Raw genomic sequence first — 17,452 nt, 5'->3', positions numbered from 1 at the left:
TTAACTGATTGGTTGGCATATACCTTTTGATGCGGCAGATGCTGGTGAATACAAAGATGAAGACGGTTCACTACGCCGAAGAAGTTGATGGGGAAGAGATGCAGTAGGGAGGAGGTTAGTTCATCAGAGTGTCATAGGTGGCCTTGTGGAAAAGTCAGATGAAGAGATTACTTTTGATCAGGCAGGAGTGTCTAGGGAAGTCTCATGAAGAAGGTGGCATTTCAACTAGGCCTTGAAGACAGATAGCATTTAGATAGAGAAGATTGTAGAGGAGAAGCATGGACTTACAAGAAGGGAAAGGACATTTCAGGAAGGGGATTGATTTTCTTGGCTCTCCCTTTGAAATGAGCTTGGAATCTGACCGCTTCTCACCACTCCCAGCACTACCATCAATTCTGGTCACCAGCATCTCTCATCTGCGTCATTGCATTAGCTTCCCACTTGCCGTCCAGGTTTCCATCCTTACCTCCCTCTAGGGTAGTCTCAAAACCCAGTCAGAATGATCTGTCAGCATGTAAGTCAGGATATCAAAGCATTTCTTGGCTAAAAACCAAACCACAAAATACCTTTATTTGCTTCCAATTTCATTCAGAATCAGAGCCAAAGTCCTTCAAGACAACCATCACCCTCCTTGCCCCATTCTGACATAATTATTTTACACTCTTTCTCACTTCCTTTGTTTTAGCTCTTTTTTGAGATATAAGGTATGCTTACAACCTCAGGGTCTTTTCACTTGCTAGTTTCTTTGGTTGGAACACGTTGCCTCCAGATAGATCTTCTTTGGGCCATTATCCAGAGTCATTTTCTCAAAGATGCCTACCCTGACTATCCTAATTAAAATTGCAGGTTACCATTCTCCCACCGTTTCATACTCTTAATTCCCATTTCTTATTTTCCTCTGAAGTATGTATTGCTGTCTGATACATATTTAGTAACCTACACAACCACAGTAGTTTTTTTGTTTTGATCATTACTATTTCCTCAGTGCCTAGAACTATATCTGACTCATATATATTTGTTTAATGAGCAAGTAAATGAATAACAGGTGGATTGTCTACCTCTGTGTTTGAGCCATTCATGGAACAGATTTGATACCTTAAGTTCCTCTTAAGTAAGTAGATATATATATAAATGCACAAATCACTTGTATGGCATCTGTGCAAGATAGTTATTCAGCTGGTGCTCATGATTATAATGACTGGAATTTTAAACCCTTTTATCATATAAGCGGTGTTTGGCAAACTTCATCTGTAAAGGGCCAGATAATAAATATTTTAGAATTTGCAGGCCATAGTGTCCCAACTGTTCAACTCGGTTGTAACTGCACAACTCTGCAGTTGCAGTGTGGAAGTAGTCCTAGATGATAGGTAAATGAATGGGTATGTGTGTTCTAATAAAACTTTATTTATGGACACGAAAATTAGACTATTATGTAATTTAACATGTCATGAAATACCTTTTTTTTTTTTTTCCCAATTATTTAAAAATGTCCCTTTTTGCGGTGCCTGGGTGGTTCAGTTGTTAAGTGTCTGCCTTCAGCCCAGGTCATGGTCTCAGGGCCTGGGATTGGGTCCCACATCGGGCTCCCTGCTTCGCGGGAAGCCTGTTTCTCCCTCTCCCACTCCCCCTGCTTGTGTTCCCTCTCTCGCTGTCAAACAAATAAAATCTTAAAAACAGTCCTGTTTTAGTTGGATAGGAATTGACTACTCTGTGGTCTGGGTGTGGTGTTTGAAACAGCTGTGTATCTGTACAAATATATTTAGCCTAGTGCACATTCACTATCATGTTTGTAAGTACATACTTAGTTATGGCCATTAGAAAGAGATTTTGGGAGAATCAAAAAGCACATGCTACAGTTATCTCTGCTAATGGATGGGGAGTGTAGAGTAATAGGGAAAATAAAATAGGGATGATATAGAAGTAATCTTAGAATGTTTTGTGTAGTTTGAATGTTGTGGGGCCTAGTAATCATTTTCAGTAACATTCGATTTACATTCTCTTCAGTGCACGTCAGTTGAGAATGTGGATAATGAATTCAGAAATGCTGTGGAGGAATTATTTTCAGAATTAAAAATCTGTGGATTGAAAATTAATTGCATTGGTGAAATATATGTAAAATATAGTAGCTTATGTAAACATTAATGTTAGATTTAGAAAATGTCTGGTTTTCCCAGAAGATTTGAATTATGCTCTTAAGAGGCCAGGGGTTCACTCTCCCAGCCCCAAATAGAGTGGGGCAGGACCTGGCAGCCTGGTAGATGTGGGATTGAAGCATCATAGGTTTAAACACACCCATTCTACGGGTCCTTGATAAATTCATACCTGCTGATTGTTAACGTTTAAGTTTATGGATTAGGTATTATTCTCTGTGATGAAAAAAAAGTTGCAGAAAGAGGGCAAGCATGTGAGAAGGAACCAGAATTGTGTCTTAGCACGTTGAGACTAACGTAGGGAAAGGAATTCTTGGAAAGAAGAGTCAGATGGGATCTGTGGAAGAAATGAGGTTTTTAGGCAGATACAGGGATTAATGCTAATTTGAGTCTGTTTGTTTTCATGAAGCTGACCCCAAGGTGGGCGTGTATTTTGTGTGCTCTCTGGATTACCTATGATGTCATCCCAAGTTGTTGTAATAGGAGACTTATGTTATTTTAAAGAACTTTTAAAAAAATTTTATTTAGGAAATTACAGATGAGTAAGTTTGAAACAATTATCTTACAGATATACCTTGACTATTTAGTAGTACGAACAATGATTATAATTTTTTTGTTTCCCAGTAGTGTAAGATTCTTATTTTAAACTCATAAGGTTACACCTTTCCAGTCTAAGGTCATTTCTATGCTGTTTTCTCATCTAAATAAATAAATAAATGCATGCCTGCATGCCCCAGAAATCAATTTACGTGTGGTTAATTTGAAAATTCTTTGTAGATTGGACAACCATATTGGAAAAGGACTGAATCTTTTGAGGGCTTTATTATAGGTAACCTAAAGAAGTCAGAAGACTGTATTTTAAATCCGTTGTATCTCATGAGGCATAGGCTTTTATTTCTTGGTAGGTCTTAACTAGGATTTAGCCTCCTCTTACAATAGCTGGAAATTGCTGGAGACTAATGACTCTTTCGTGATCAGAGCACTGTTTTCTGATTGGTATGGTGGGTGGACCTTTGTGTTCCATGGAAATGGCTTGGCATGTCATCCCAGCTCATGGATTTCATCCTTGACGGCAGTTTATATGTTCTGCTCACCTGTCATATTCTCTCTGTTAACTTCTCGTGTGGATATTGAAGCCAAGAATTTAAGAAGACTTTTGAAGTGTATTTGTAATTAAATAGCATTATTAAACCAGAGTTGAAGTCTTTGGTCAAGTAGGGTAACTGCATTGTCAAAATTGAGCTTCTAAAACAGAAAAACATCCTAAACCACAGAGCTGTATACTCCAAAAACATGCTTTTTGTTTTGGAACTGAAATATTAAAGGTACTAATAACCTGAGTAAACTGTTTAAAATCTGTCAGAAGTATCTCACAGCACACGGCAGTGGAGATTACCCAGGTGCATGTGAGGTTTTAAGTGCAGAGTAATTTATCACAAGACATTTTCTGATTGGTTTGGGTCTGATCTACTGAACGCATTTCCAGGTCCAGATAAGAATGTCTTCCCTTGGAGTCCCCCCTGGTTGTCCTACTAATAAGGCACTGATAGGCAGAATGAATCTTACTGTCCTTGTAACCAAACCTGCTTTTTGGTGTCATATTTCAGTGGAGTTTTCTGGTCCGAAAAGCCTTATAGTTAACCTTTAGCTACTCCCCTCCCTTACACTTCCTCATTTATTCATTCTCCCCGAATCCGTTGCCAGCTCTCCTGTTACCACTGCAGCTTCTCTTACCTCTTCCCCCCACTAGGTCCCACGGCTGCTCCAGTGGCCCCTCATGGCCTCCTCCTCACCTGGGCCACTGGTCCCTTCATCTCAGTCTTTCCTCCTCGGAGTGCCGCTGCCTCGCTGACCTTCTGAAGCGCTTCCGAACTCTCCAGTGGCTCGCCGTCGGCTGGGAGGCTGCATTTGTTCCTCAAGCAGGCCATTCCCCCACACTTCGTTTCTGTCGGTCTTTCCATACCATTTGTGCTTCCCTTCTCTGCAGTTTCCGGTACCAGAAGAGATCTGGCTGCTGTATCGTGATAGTCACTTCAAAGAAACTTTGTGTAACGTCTCTTCCTCCTGCAGGACAGTGTCCCACTCTTTCTTCGGAAGAAGGCTCACCGTTATTTTAGTCATGTGTCGGAAGGGCAAGCGGCTCTCCACTCGAGCAGGGGTTGGCTGAGGGGAAGGAGCCCACTGAAAGGAAGAGATGAAGGGTGCGGGGGGGAAGGTGGGCTTAGCCTCTTCAGGAAGGGTCTGAGTTAGTTGAGGCGAAGGGGCTAACAGCAGGAGGACCGTCTCTGGAGCGTGACTCCTGGAACGTGTTAAACCTGTGCACCCAGGAAGGCGGGCGGGAGCCAGCCAACAGTTGTGTAACGGACTCCAGTCTTTGACACTCATGTAGCAGCTTCCCATGGGTCCCCTCTGGCCTTTGTGCTTTACATATATCAATTCATTGAACCCTCACAGGTTCAGAAAGAGGCACAGGGTGCTTAAGTAACTTGTCAAAGGCCAACCAGGTAGTTCATGGTAGAATTGGAGTTCTGGCAGGCTCCACAGTCCCTGCGCTTAACTGTTACACTCTATTGCTTCTAATTACCGCCTTTCTTTCAAGAAAATGAACACCCTGCCCAACAATTGTTTTATATGATTCAGGTGGCAGGGTAGGTGAGGGGTGTATAGGTGGTGTCCGTTGTAATTTCAGAACTCCAAAAGGCTGTGTCAGGGTGGTGGTCACATAGGTTTGAAGGGAGTCACACTGCTGGTAAAACATTTTAAGAATATCATTTTGCTGGGCTTTATGTTTACGTTTACTGGATGTTGATGTGAAATGAGGCTTAGCCTATTATAGATGATGCCCGCTTTCTCCCTCATCAGTTACTGGCTTGACTTCAATGAAAGGAGAAGATTGCATGCTCAAGTCTTACTTATCAGAAGTTAAGAAGGCCCTGGTTGGACTTTCTGAGAAAGACAGAAATATCAGGTGATCTGAGCATGTTAAAATTATAGCCTATCTAGTATAACTGAAGGGAGAAATTTTCTTCCCCTTTGGCAGGGAATTTTTGAAATACTGCATTCCATGTATGATAAACTTACATTAAGTTGGCTCACAAAGTTTCCACCCATGTTTGCTTTATTCCAATTACCATTAGTTTCCCAGAATATTCTAGACTCCATCACAGTACTCATGCTGGATTGTGATTTTAATTGCTTGTTATATCACATCTTCCTAGTTGGTGCATGAGCCAGAGGGCATTGACACATCTCTGTCTCGTCTGTCATTTTATCCCTAGATTTAGCACAGTGCCTGACACACATTGGGTAGTTGGCAAGTGTTTCTAGAATGAATGCATCACTAGCTGTTGAGTTGGATACCGGAGAAGTCGTTAATTGAGATCTGCTTGTTGTTGGGCTTAAGAGAAAGAGGAGACCCTTCTGGATGAGCACTGGTTGCATGTATCCACCTCCTCATTCTCTAACCACCAAACCACCCTATACAGGCCAGCAGGAGGTGTTTTCCTCTGTACTTAAATGTTTTGCTTCCCCGTGCTACTTTTCCAAATCCTAGTTGTCTTTTTCCCTCAAATGCTTCCCTTTTTGTGAAGCCTTCCTTGATTCCCACATTGGATTCTGTTCATAGTAGTGTCTTATTTATTTATTTATTTTTGGGTGCATTTACTACTCTCTACCACATACTGTTTCTGTTTCTTGGTATGTATTGTTCTACCAGACTATGAACTCCTTGTGGGCAAAAACCAGGTCTTGTCCAAACCAGCATACTTCTGAGAATAGAAAGGAACACTAACCAGGTGGATGCTGGGGTAATAGTTATGTCCTAGGACTACGCCGGGCACACCTCATGTATGAGCAGTGTTCAGTAGTCAGTGCACGGTCCCTGACTCGTTGGAGAAGCCTGGTCACCTGGACCTGTTCACAAGTGTGGGAGACGACGTGAGAAGGTAGTAAGGTCTTAGTCTTGTTTCTGTCACTTTACCTGTTTATTAGTGACAGTGGGCAATTGATTTCATCCCTTGGATCCTAATTTTACTGACATGTTCAGTAGAGAGGATTATTTATGTCCTGTTGGTTTCTTGTTTCTCCCCCCCCCCCCCTTTAGGAAAATCTATTATTTTTTTTTAAAGATTTTTTTTTTTTTTTTTAAGATTTTGTTTATTTGAGAGAGAGAGAGCGCGCGCGCACGCACAAGCAGGGGGAGCAGCAGAGGCAGAGGGAGAAGCGGACTCCCCGCTGAGCAGAGAGCCTGCCGCCGGGGCTCGATCCCAGGACTCTGGGATCATGACCTGAGCCTGAACTGAAGGCAGACGCTTCACCGGCTGAGCCACCCAGGCGCCCTAAGGAAAAGATTTTAAAAAATCTGTTAAAACTGTGAGATGTCCTACAACGTAAGATACTACTGTGGAATTCTAGAATAAAGTGAAGACTTTCTAACTTTGTAAACAAACTAGAAGCTGAGGACTGAAATGTTTATAAAATGGTTTTTAGGATAAAGCAAGCTATAATACAATGTCCTGTAGACAGTATTAAATAAGTAAATAAAAAATATTATTAGTGTTATTGAATTCCTTTTTCTTTTACTCTTTAAACTTAGAAAACATTCCCACTTAGAGATAAATTAACCTCTATTTGGGTCATTCCACTATATCTTATTGTCACGTTCACTTCATTGCATCCTTGTTAGTGACCAAACCAAAGGGTGAAAGTAGCAGGTTGGTGGGTTAAAATGTGCTGAGGAGTGTGAGGAATTACTCAGTTGTTCCGGGCGATTTTAATTGGAAATCATGATCTCTGCTTTTGTTAGCATTCCATTCAGTATTTTTTTTTTTTTTTTAAGATTTTATTTATTCATTTGAGACACAGAGATACAGAGAGAGAGAGAGAGAGAGAGAGAGAGAGAGAGTGAGAGTGAGAGAGTATGAGCAGGGGGAGAGGCAGGTTTCCTGCTCACCCAGGAGTCCGATGTGGGCCTCGATCCCAGGACTCTGGGATCATGACCTGAGCTGGGGGCAGACAGACGCTTAACCATCTGAGCCACCCAGGCGACCTCCATTCAGTATTTGAAATAAGTTTTATAATGTTGGCTATCCTAGAGCCTGGCAATTAAATGTGCCAACAAAAAAGAATATCCCAGCTGTAGGTAGATACGCATGCTTTATTCAAACTATATAACTCTTATTTCTATCCAGTGGTGGTATCGAAAACTTGATGTGTTCCAGAAAGCAGTAAATTTAGCAAGGAGTATGGGAGGACTTCTGCCTGTAGTAAATTTTAAAGGAAATACATAAATATTTTCAAAGGAAATAGAAAAAGTACATAATTCAGATCATATCCCAGACCAATTTAAAAAAAATTAATTAAATTTAGTATCTAATATTTGGACTAAACAAAAGCTCTCTAGCCTTTCACCAGTTTACCACCTGACTCTTCTTACTCACTACTGGCAGTAAGTATTAATGGACTGTGAGGAATGAACAGGAAGCTGAGTCACGAGGCATCTGCATTAACATCCCCTCATGCTAATTGAAGTATTATTAAATCTTAATTTTTTTTTACTTATGCTGTAAAATTGCTCATCTAATTTTATAGTTATTATAAGGTATATTCCAAAATTGAACTGGGAAAGTATTCACTTTCAATCCAAAAGTACCAATTAATTTTAGTATGCATGAAACATTAAAAATAATCGGATCAGGGAGAAATGAAAACAACTCATTTTTAATATCCAGACTGTAGGGATATAAAATATTTTATGTGATGTGCAAAAGAAGGAAAGTACAACTTCATAACTAATTTCTGTGGCCAGTTTACATAAGGATAACCTTAGCAACACATACAAATTTAAATGTGAAGCTTCTTTCTTTGTCCTTTAAAGTATGCATTCTAAAAGAAAAACTTTTAAAATTTGTACCTGCATTTTTAATGAAAGCATTATTATCATATAAATTGATTTCTTGAAAATGCCAGGTTAGCTCAGTGATACATTTGACAATTTCATCTGAGAAAATTTAGTGTCATTGAACTGATCATCAGTATTTTGCCAATGTATTTTTTTTAATGTTCTAAATATTAAAACTAGAATTGCTAAGATTCATCCCAACGTCTGACTTTTTAAATTTTCTCAATGTGATTGCCAAGGAAATTATTGAATTCATTTTCTCTGGGTGTCTTCTCTATTGCTTTTCTTTGATTCTTTCCATTGCAACCAGCCTGAGATTTTACATGATAAAGGAAATCTGTGGAACTAATCCTAGAAACCTCTTTTCTGTTTTCTCACGTAACACCTCCAGGCACAGAAAAGACAGAATACTTCATTTGCATTCTTAAACATTAGGAACTTAGAATGAGTCTTTCAGCTGGAAATGTTATTGCATCTACATCTCCCCCACCCCAAGAAAAAAAAAAAAAGGTTGACAGCCCACTCAGGTTTATCTGAACTCATCTCTGTTTAGCATCCTGGTCTGCACTAAGAGTGTGATAGGTGAAACTTAAGCGCCCAGCGTCTTTCTTCTTTACAATCAGTTAGACTCTGGAAATAGGTATCAGTGCTGATTACAAGGAAATAAAAAAAAAAATCAGATACGTACAAAAGAGATGGCAAACACTGACAAACTTTAATCTTCTGAAATGGAAAGAACATTTCCAAAGTTAATGTAGAATACAGTAATGAGAATTAAAAAAATAGAATATCTCCCTATGAGCTTGAAAAGTTTATTTACCCCAAAAGTAGAAAGATATTCAGAGACTTATAGTTTATTTCAATGGCTTTTAGTAAATTAAAAAGTACCCAAAACCTTTTGTTTGCTCCAAGTACCTTTGTCAGAAACCCTCCAAAACATTTAATGAAATTTAACCATTTTCAGACTTAGTAATAGCGGAAAAGTAGAAATGGACATCATTCCACTGTCAGATATGAGAAGTAGAAAGGGTTCTGTTGCTGTAATGCTCACTTCCTGTGAATGAAAAACAGGGTTTTATATGTAACTATATTCCTCAACTAGAAAACCTGACTTCTGCCAATTGTTACAGTGGGGACAGTTACTACTATTCCATTTCCCTAACTAAATATTGTACATGGCCATCATCTGGAAGTAATAATATTGCTTGAGTGCACTGTGCCAAGTAGACACTTAATACAAAATATACACTAGACCGAATGAAATCCAGATACTGGTAATATTGAAAGAGAAAGACACAGATTCCTTTGGCTAAATTAAGTCACAGCATACACAGTGCTCTGTAAGGTAAATACAGTTTGTAAGTATGTCATTAGATTTCATTTGATCTTACAGTTAGCGTCCCAAACAAATTAACAAACTGTGCTGGTTTATAAGGTTTTTTTTTTTTTTTTTTTTTAGAATTTTAGAATGAAACCTTTGTCTCCCCTCTACCACCCACCCCCATTAACAGTCAAATACCTTAATGTTCTTATCCCAGTGAGTCACATAATTTGGGTTCTAAATTCACAGTGAGCTGACTGGCACTTCAAAGAAAGTGATTCCTGTAAATGTAGGGGGTTGGAGGCCAGTGGCACCCCCTTTTCTAGGGTTCTGCACCTCTCTTGATTGATATGCCACAGTCCGTGCGGAGGAAAAGGCATTAGGATTTGGTTTCCAGTCTTCTCTAATCCCGCACTGTCCCGCTGCACGGCCAAATGGTCGTGGTAGGAGTGCTCATCCCCACCTCGTTCCTGTCTGCTCCAGGTCCAGCTGCTGGTTTCACTCCAGAAGTTGGTGTGGCCACTCTGAAATCATTTTCAAAATTTTTATTGTAAAATAAAAGAGAGAAACTACCCAAAACAAATGTGTGGCTTACTTAAGGTAAATAATCTTGTAGTCACTGCTTAGGTCTAGATGTTAGACATTTGCCCTGAGTCTTGTCCATGTGGCCTGTCTCAGTCCTTTTCTCTGATGTCTCCCTATTCATAACCACTACTTTTATAGTAATCCTTTTCTTGCATTTTAAAATAATTTTATTGTCCAAATGTGCATCCCTAGAAAGTATGGTTTGGTCTATTTATTTTCAACTTTGATGCCTTTTAAATTTCTCTTAATCCACAGGTTTTCTTTTCAGACTTTCTTTTTCCTTACACTTCTGTTGAAGAACCTTGGGTTATTGACTTCTGGAATTTCTGTCCATCTTGCCTTAGTTGATTGGGTGCTCATGGTACAAGTCAGGGTTTTCCTCCATTCTTGGCATTTTCTGCAAATTGGATTCCTACACCTGGATTCAGAGATGGAATCAGATTTGGGTTTGGATGCCTTTGGTCAAGACTGTAGGAGGCACATAGTGTCTTGTTAGCACTTGTTACAATGTAAGCAGCCTTTGATGCTTACTGTCTATATCTAGTATTTCACTGGATTGCAAAATGGTGGTATTTTAACTCCGATATCTTTTTCTCCACCCTAAGGGAGAGGAATTTTTTTTAAGAATTTCTTTGGGGGGGGCGCCTGGTGGCTCAGTCGTTAAGTGTCTGCCTTCCCTTCGGGTCATGATCCCAGGGTCCTGGGATTGAGCGCCCCCCCCCCCCATCTGGCTCCCAGGGAGCCTGCTTCTCCCTCTCCTGCTCCCCCTGCTTGTGTTTCCTCTCTTTAAATCTTTAAAAAAAAAAAAAAAGATTTTATTTATTTATTTGACACACAGAGAGAGACAGAGTAAGAAAGGGAACGCAAGCAGGGCGAGTGGGAGAGGCAGAAGCAGGCTTCCCGCTGAGCAGGGAGCCCGACTCGGGGCTCGATCGTAGGACCCTGGGATCACGACCTGAGCCGAAGGCAGACGCTTAACGACTGAGCCACCCAGGTGCCCCCATAGTGATACTTTTAATTAAAGTTCAAGATAACCTCTTCTTTGTTACTCTTGTATCTTCATTTTCATATTTAGAGTTCTGACTCTCCGGGACAGGGGAGATGATAAAATGAGAATACTTAAGGATTCTTGTCTAGTCAGTAGTATGTGTACACACACACACACACACACACACACACACAGCAATCTGAGGATGACAGTATCAGTACCAATATAATTATTGAAGACTTTAAAGAAATTTTACACATCATCTTCCTGTTCTTCCCTCACTTTAAAAATAGTTGTACTGGGGCGCCTGAGTGGCTCAGTCATTAAGTGTCTGCTTTCAGCCCAGGTCATGATCCCGGGGTCCTGGGATTGAGCCCCGCATCGGGCTCCCTGCTCCGCGGGAAGCCTGCTTGTCCCTCTCCCACTCCCTTCTCTCGCTGTGTCTCTCTCTGTCAAATAAATAAATAAAAAGAAATAGTTGTACTGTATCTGTGTTGTCAGAAAGTACAGCTACTATGGGGCACCTGGGTGGCTCAGTCGGTTAAGCATAGGACTCTTGATTTTTGGCTCTGGTCATGATCTCAGGGTTGTGAGATCAGGCCCTGTGTTGGGCTCTGTGCTGGGCATGGAGCCTGCTTAAGATTCTCTGTCTCCCTCTCCTTTTGCCTGTCTCCCCTCTCTAAAACAAACAAACAAAAAAGGAAAAATAGAAAATATAGCTGATATAAAGTATACTCTCTCCTTAGCCTTCATTTGGTTTTAGTCCTGCAAGTAACCGCAGGCCCTTTATGTTGACTTCTTTTTAGTCATTTTGTTTTTCTGAAGCTCATTCTCTAGAAAGGAGTGGGCAAACCTTTTTGTAAAGGGCCAGATAGCAAGTGTTTTTGGCTTTGCAAAACAGTCTGTTGCAGTTACTCAGTTTTTTTTTTTAAGATTTTATTTTTTGGCAGAGAGAGACAGTGAGAGAGGGAACAGAAGCAGGGGGAGTGGGAGAGGGAGAAGCAGGCTTCCCGTTGAGCAGGGAGCCTGATCCCAGGACCTAGGATTGGCGCTTAACCTGTTCAGCCACCCAGCTGCCCCAGGATACAGTGTTCTTAAATTTTTTCCCCAAAAACTTTGTTTCCCCCCACAATCCATTTACGTATACATAGATACATTATTTTTAAGCAGTTTACACCCAACATGGGGCTCAAACTCCCAACTCTGTGATCAAGACTTGCATGCTCCACCGACTAAGCCAGCTAGGTGCTCCTGCCAAAATCCATTTAGACTGTGGACTGTACAGAAACAGGTAGCAGGCCAGATTAGGGCCACAGCCTGTAGTTTGCAAACTACAGGTTTATTCAGTTCCTCAGAAAGAGGCCCTGAGTTCTTGTTTGTTTCGTTTTCTCTGCACTTTTTCTTGGACTTCAGTTTTGTTGGATTTAAAATCCTTGGCTCATACTTTTTTCTTGACTACGTTATTCCATTTTCTTTTGGCATGGATTACTGTTGACTGAGTCCGGTGATAATTTAAACTTTTGTATAAGTCACATATTCTTTTTTTTTTTTCTTGTATTTTTTCTTATTCTTGTAAGCAGTATTGCTAGATTGTATCATGGTCATTCTAGATGGAATTTCTCAGTTTTGCTGTAGTATGTCTTTTTGCTATCTATTTCCAATTTTTAAAACCGTTTTCTTGAAGTACAGTTTTGGTATTTTCTTTGCTTTAGTTTTCTTGAGAGACTCTTATCCATATGTTGGATGCTCTCTTTCTTCAGTTTCTCATTTTCTCTTGTATCTTTTAAAAATAATTTCATTGTTTTGATATTTAAATTCAGAAAAGTTTCTTCCTTTCACTTTCTATTTCCTGTAAGGCATTATCTGTTTTCTTTATTCACTCTTGAGTTCCCTCTGGGTTAGTCTTCATTTCTAGAATGATACTTCTTTTTAATTTCTGATTTTATCTTGAGGCATGTCATCTCATTTCTGAACATTTCTAATTCTGATTTATTTCATGTTTTCTATAACTTTAGAAAATGTTTTTCAGCTTGTTTTGAAATAGGTAACAGTTTTGATCTGTTACATGTTGATATGTTTTTCTCTTGTGGGTTTTTTTTTTTCCCCCTTCATGGATGTTATTCTAGTATTTGTTTTATTTTCCTTGTAAAAACATTGTATGGGATTTTATCTTGATCCTTTTATTTTGCCTAGTTTTATCTGTAAAGTTAGTTTTCCTCTATATTGCTTTTTAAAGAACTGTCTATTGTTTTGAAATGAGTGATACATGTCTAAGAAGTTTCAGTACTTGAATAGAAGATAGCAAAAGATTTTTTTCTGAAGGGTGTCTGGGTGGCTCAGTTTGTTAAGCGACTGCCTTCGGCTCAGGTCATGATCCTGGAGTCCCGGGATCGAGTCCCACATCGGGCTCCCTGCTCAGCGGGGAGTCTGCTTCTCCCTCTGACCCTCCCCCTCTCATGTGCTCTCTCTCTCATTCTCTCTCTCAAATAAATAAATAAAATCTTAAAAAAAAAAAAGACTTTTTTCTGAAGTCTTGAAAAGATGAATTAACCTTGTAATCTCCCTATTTTTCTTTTTGATGTCCATACTGTTAACACCATATTTAGGGGATAGCTTTTCTATCTGCTACTATGTGCTTTTGACATAATCATAATAATTTTTGAAAGCTTTCTCACTGGCTCACTTTTTTAACTCATGTGTTAAGTTCCCCACACCAATCCTGAACTGACCTTTGCTACCAGAAACTCTTTTTCCTTTTAGCAAGGAATACATTAAAATCTAGAATCTGAGTCCTTTGGGCAATTCAGCAGTTTTTTCATGGCTATGTCTCTTGCCTGACCCTGGTTTTACAGTTATGCCACTATCTTGGTAAGCCTAAAGTGTATGCATTTAAAAGAAATCTGAATCCATAGTGTAGCAGTTTACTACTTATATTTCTGAGAATGAATTGTGTATCATACATTTTTTATAAATAATGATTATTTCTGTCCTTCATTCACAACATCAAGTCTGTTGTAAGTTAAATCTCATTATTCCCCTAACATGCTGTTCAAAATGAATCCTTTTTTTCTTTCTTCTATCAAAATTTGACCAGAATCATAAAATCACAGAATTTAGAAAATGAAAGGAATCTTAGAGCAGTGATTTTGGCCTTTTGTAATTTCTTTCTTATGGTGTTTTCCAATGCTGTTTAAAAACCCACTTTTTTAAGGTTTATTTATTTTAGAGGGAGAGCATGCACTAGCGGGGGTGGGGGAAAGGGCGGAGGGAGAGAGAGAATCTCAAGCTTAGAGACTGATGTGGGACATGACCTCATGACCCTGAGGTTACCAGTGGAACCAAAGTTAAGAGTTGGATGCTCAAGCGACTGAGCCATCCAGGCCCATGACTGTAAGACATTTACCTGCCTTCAGGTATTCTATTTACCATTCATGGTAAATTTACAAGGACCTTATAAAGCATATATTTAGAAGTGCATTTTATTTCTTTTTTTTTTTTTTTTTAAAGATTTTATTTACTTATTTGACAGAGAGAGACACAGTGAAAGAGGGAACACAAGCAGGGGGAGTGGGAGAGGGAGAAGCAGGCTTCCCGCAGAGCAGGGAGCTCGATGTGGGGCTTGATCCCAGGACCCTGGGATTATGACCTGAGCGAAAGGCAGACGCTTAACCAACTGAGCCACCCAGGCGCCCCAGTGCATTTTATTTCTATGGAATGTCAAAAAGACTTACTGGAGATTAAGGGAGACGGAGAATTGGATGGATGACAAAAGATCCAGGGTGAACAAAAGATGAATCAAAAGGGTACTAGTGATAAATTCTGGCCTTAACTTCAAATCACACAGATGACTCTGGTCAAAATCACAGAACTTTTGAAACATGCTCCGTCACTTTGCAGTTGGCATACTGTCTCACCCTGACCTCGCCTTGCTCTTTTGGCCAGAGAATTCAGGGAGTTCGGAGCTGGGACGCCGCATTCTCGTTTTGCTGTAATGACATTTAAGGGCCGGCCCAGGGAATGCTACCAGAACATCTAAGGACAGAGGAAACGGGTTCATTGAAACGTCTGTCTGAGTAGTTACCCAGCTTACTACTGGCTCTTTTTCTTTTCTGTTGGATGGGACAAAAGAGTAGTCACTAACTACTTGATGTGAGCTTTTTTTCTTGGTATTTTGCATTTTGGGGTAAGTAATTTGTCTCAACTCAGAATGCATGAGACAAATCTAGTTAACTAATCAGAGGTTCCTAGTTGTTGGGCTCCTGTTAATCAGAAGTTTTACTGTATAATCATAATGTATTTTGGGTGTTCTCATTTATGTTATTCAGCTGTTTGTGTGGGTATTCTGATTACTTGATTACGTCTGTCTAGCATAGTGGTGTTTAAAACCGCATTTATAACAAAAATTCCTCCATCTTAGCAAGGAAAAGGGAAATATGGAAAGCCAATTGATACTTGAAACATGTTTGTTTCCTCTTGACTTGGCTTGGCATTTAGTGGGTGGCAGGTTTGGGATGAAGAGAAATGAATATGATAATTGCTGTGGTCCAAAATGACTGGAGACATGTGGAGTATGCGGAGATGTAAGCCTCTGACCACTTTGCCCTCTTACAGAGCAGCTCTACTTTTCATGTGTTTACATTTTGGGGGTTTCACAAAAGATTCTTTTTTTTTTTAATTAAGAAAATAAGGTTCTACTATTAAATACAAACATTTGATGGGGAGGTACTTTATGGGCCTCTGTTTTTGCTGAAGAGGTTTCTCATCTTGCATTCTGCCATATATAACTGGTTAAGAGATAAGAACTAACAGTTGTGGCACTCAGCTTGGCGTTTTACATTATTATTTTATTTAATACTCAAACTTGCAAGGTGGTTACTATTCCCATTGTCATACAAAGAAAAGGAAACTTTATTAGTTCAGAATCTAAAATTTCCCTTTTCTTCTGTGTTGGTTTTGGGCACAAGAGAAAGTATACATCCTGAGTTTAAAGGCCTTGGCTTTTCTATACATTTTATCTGAGTGATTTCATCTATAACTTTTAATTTTCTCCTGTGTTTAATGCCTTTGAAAATCCATATCTCAGCCTGGACTCCTCTTAGAACCTCTAGACCTCTCTGTCAGCTTCCTGTACGCTCTCATAGACATCACACCCTCTGTTATTTATCTCTATCCATTGCTTTTGTTGATTCCCTGTTCTCCTTCCACCTTCTGCTCTGGATGGGTTTAATCCTCTTGGTTCATAATGGCCGAGAGACCAATCCAACAAACACACTGCAGTAGCTACTCTGGATAATATACTTAAAAGGAGAATGGATCTCCTTTCCCAAGCCCAGAGTCCTTTCAGGCACCAGTGCTAGTAGATAGAATATGAGGCATAAAATACATGATTTATTCTTTATACCAACCTGACCAAAGGTCATGGGAGAACGAACAGTTCAGGGCCTGACTGTGATGGTGCCCAGCATCCATTCTGGTTTTCCTTTTTTCATATTTAACCTCCATTCTTTGCCTAGTAGCCTCATCCTTTACTTCAGCAATTCTCACCGTTACTTCTCTAGACCATGCCCTATAGTGGCACTAACTACATCATATTTTGCTCTCTCCCTGATTAGCTCGTTGGCAAAATTCATTAACATTTTGTTCATTATAATACTGTAAACACAGAGGGACGGATCCATTGCTGGGGAACTAAATGTGATTGATACAGAAGAGTTTTTGTTGAAACTATAACTCTACCTGGTAAATTCCCACTAGATTCTTGATTCATTTCTTGTAGTCACAAGGGTGTAAACATTCTGTTTCTTTTGGCTATTTCCCTGAGGTTTAGTGATCACATTCCCTTGAATTAATGGATATCCTGTGGTTTTCATCCATGTCCCCTACATTTAGCTCAAAGCCTGGCACAGAGTTGGTATTTAATGAAAAAGGACATTTGTGTTGAACTAGGCAGTGTGCTGTGGGGTATGGAGAATGCAAAGGTTTATAAGGTGTTTTAAAGGTGAATCTACTGTTTAGGTTAGGTGGCAGGATATTATATATAAATATACCACCACAGAAGTGGCTTTCCCAAAGAATACTGTAAATATCAAGCAGGAATTCTTCATTTGTTATTTTTCTTTGGCCCGACTTTGTTTCCTATATCTTTGTGCACTTGTAGTATATACAGCACTGTATATTTTAATGTATTGGTTCAAATCCTTTGCTTTTAAGTTGTTTTTGGTATGTAAATAATTAGTAAATATACATATGGGTTTTTCTTTTTATAAAATTGTGACTGTATCAAGCACCATATTGTTTTTGTTACAAATTTCTACTTGTGTTTCTTCACAGGCAGCAGAGGATGTCGTTTTCATTGGACCCGACACACATGCTATTCAAGCCATGGGTGACAAGATTGAAAGCAAATTATTAGCTAAGAAAGCAAAGGTTAACACAATCCCTGGCTTTGATGGTGTAGTCAAGGTGAGAAACTGTATTACTGTAATTAATATATGTGTCCTTAAGTCAAA

At 39.5% G+C, this 17,452-nt stretch overlaps 1 protein-coding gene across 5 annotated transcripts in view; it reads left to right on the top strand.

Annotated features, from left to right (window-relative positions):
- Window positions 1–17,452, top strand: part of PCCA (propionyl-CoA carboxylase subunit alpha) — a 394,194-nt gene that overhangs the window by 89,889 nt on the left and 286,853 nt on the right. For 4 of the 5 annotated variants that reach the window (XM_073894335.1, XM_073894336.1, XM_025874636.2 and 1 more), the window contains one exon: window positions 17,274–17,405. In XM_073894335.1, coding sequence (XP_073750436.1) covers window positions 17,274–17,405 — 132 coding nt within the window. Of the gene's footprint in view, window positions 1–4,858; window positions 5,119–17,273; window positions 17,406–17,452 lie in introns of those variants that run through there. The other variant, XM_073894338.1, reaches the window with a different exon arrangement.

This window comes from Callorhinus ursinus, unplaced genomic scaffold (assembly GCF_003265705.2).
Source record: "Callorhinus ursinus isolate GAN/ISIS: 27379988/994484 unplaced genomic scaffold, GSC_fseal_2.0 scaffold7, whole genome shotgun sequence".
Lineage (NCBI taxonomy): Eukaryota > Metazoa > Chordata > Mammalia > Carnivora > Otariidae > Callorhinus > Callorhinus ursinus.
The sequence above is the reverse complement of the archived record's forward strand: the minus strand, read 5'-3'. Positions and strand labels throughout refer to the sequence as shown.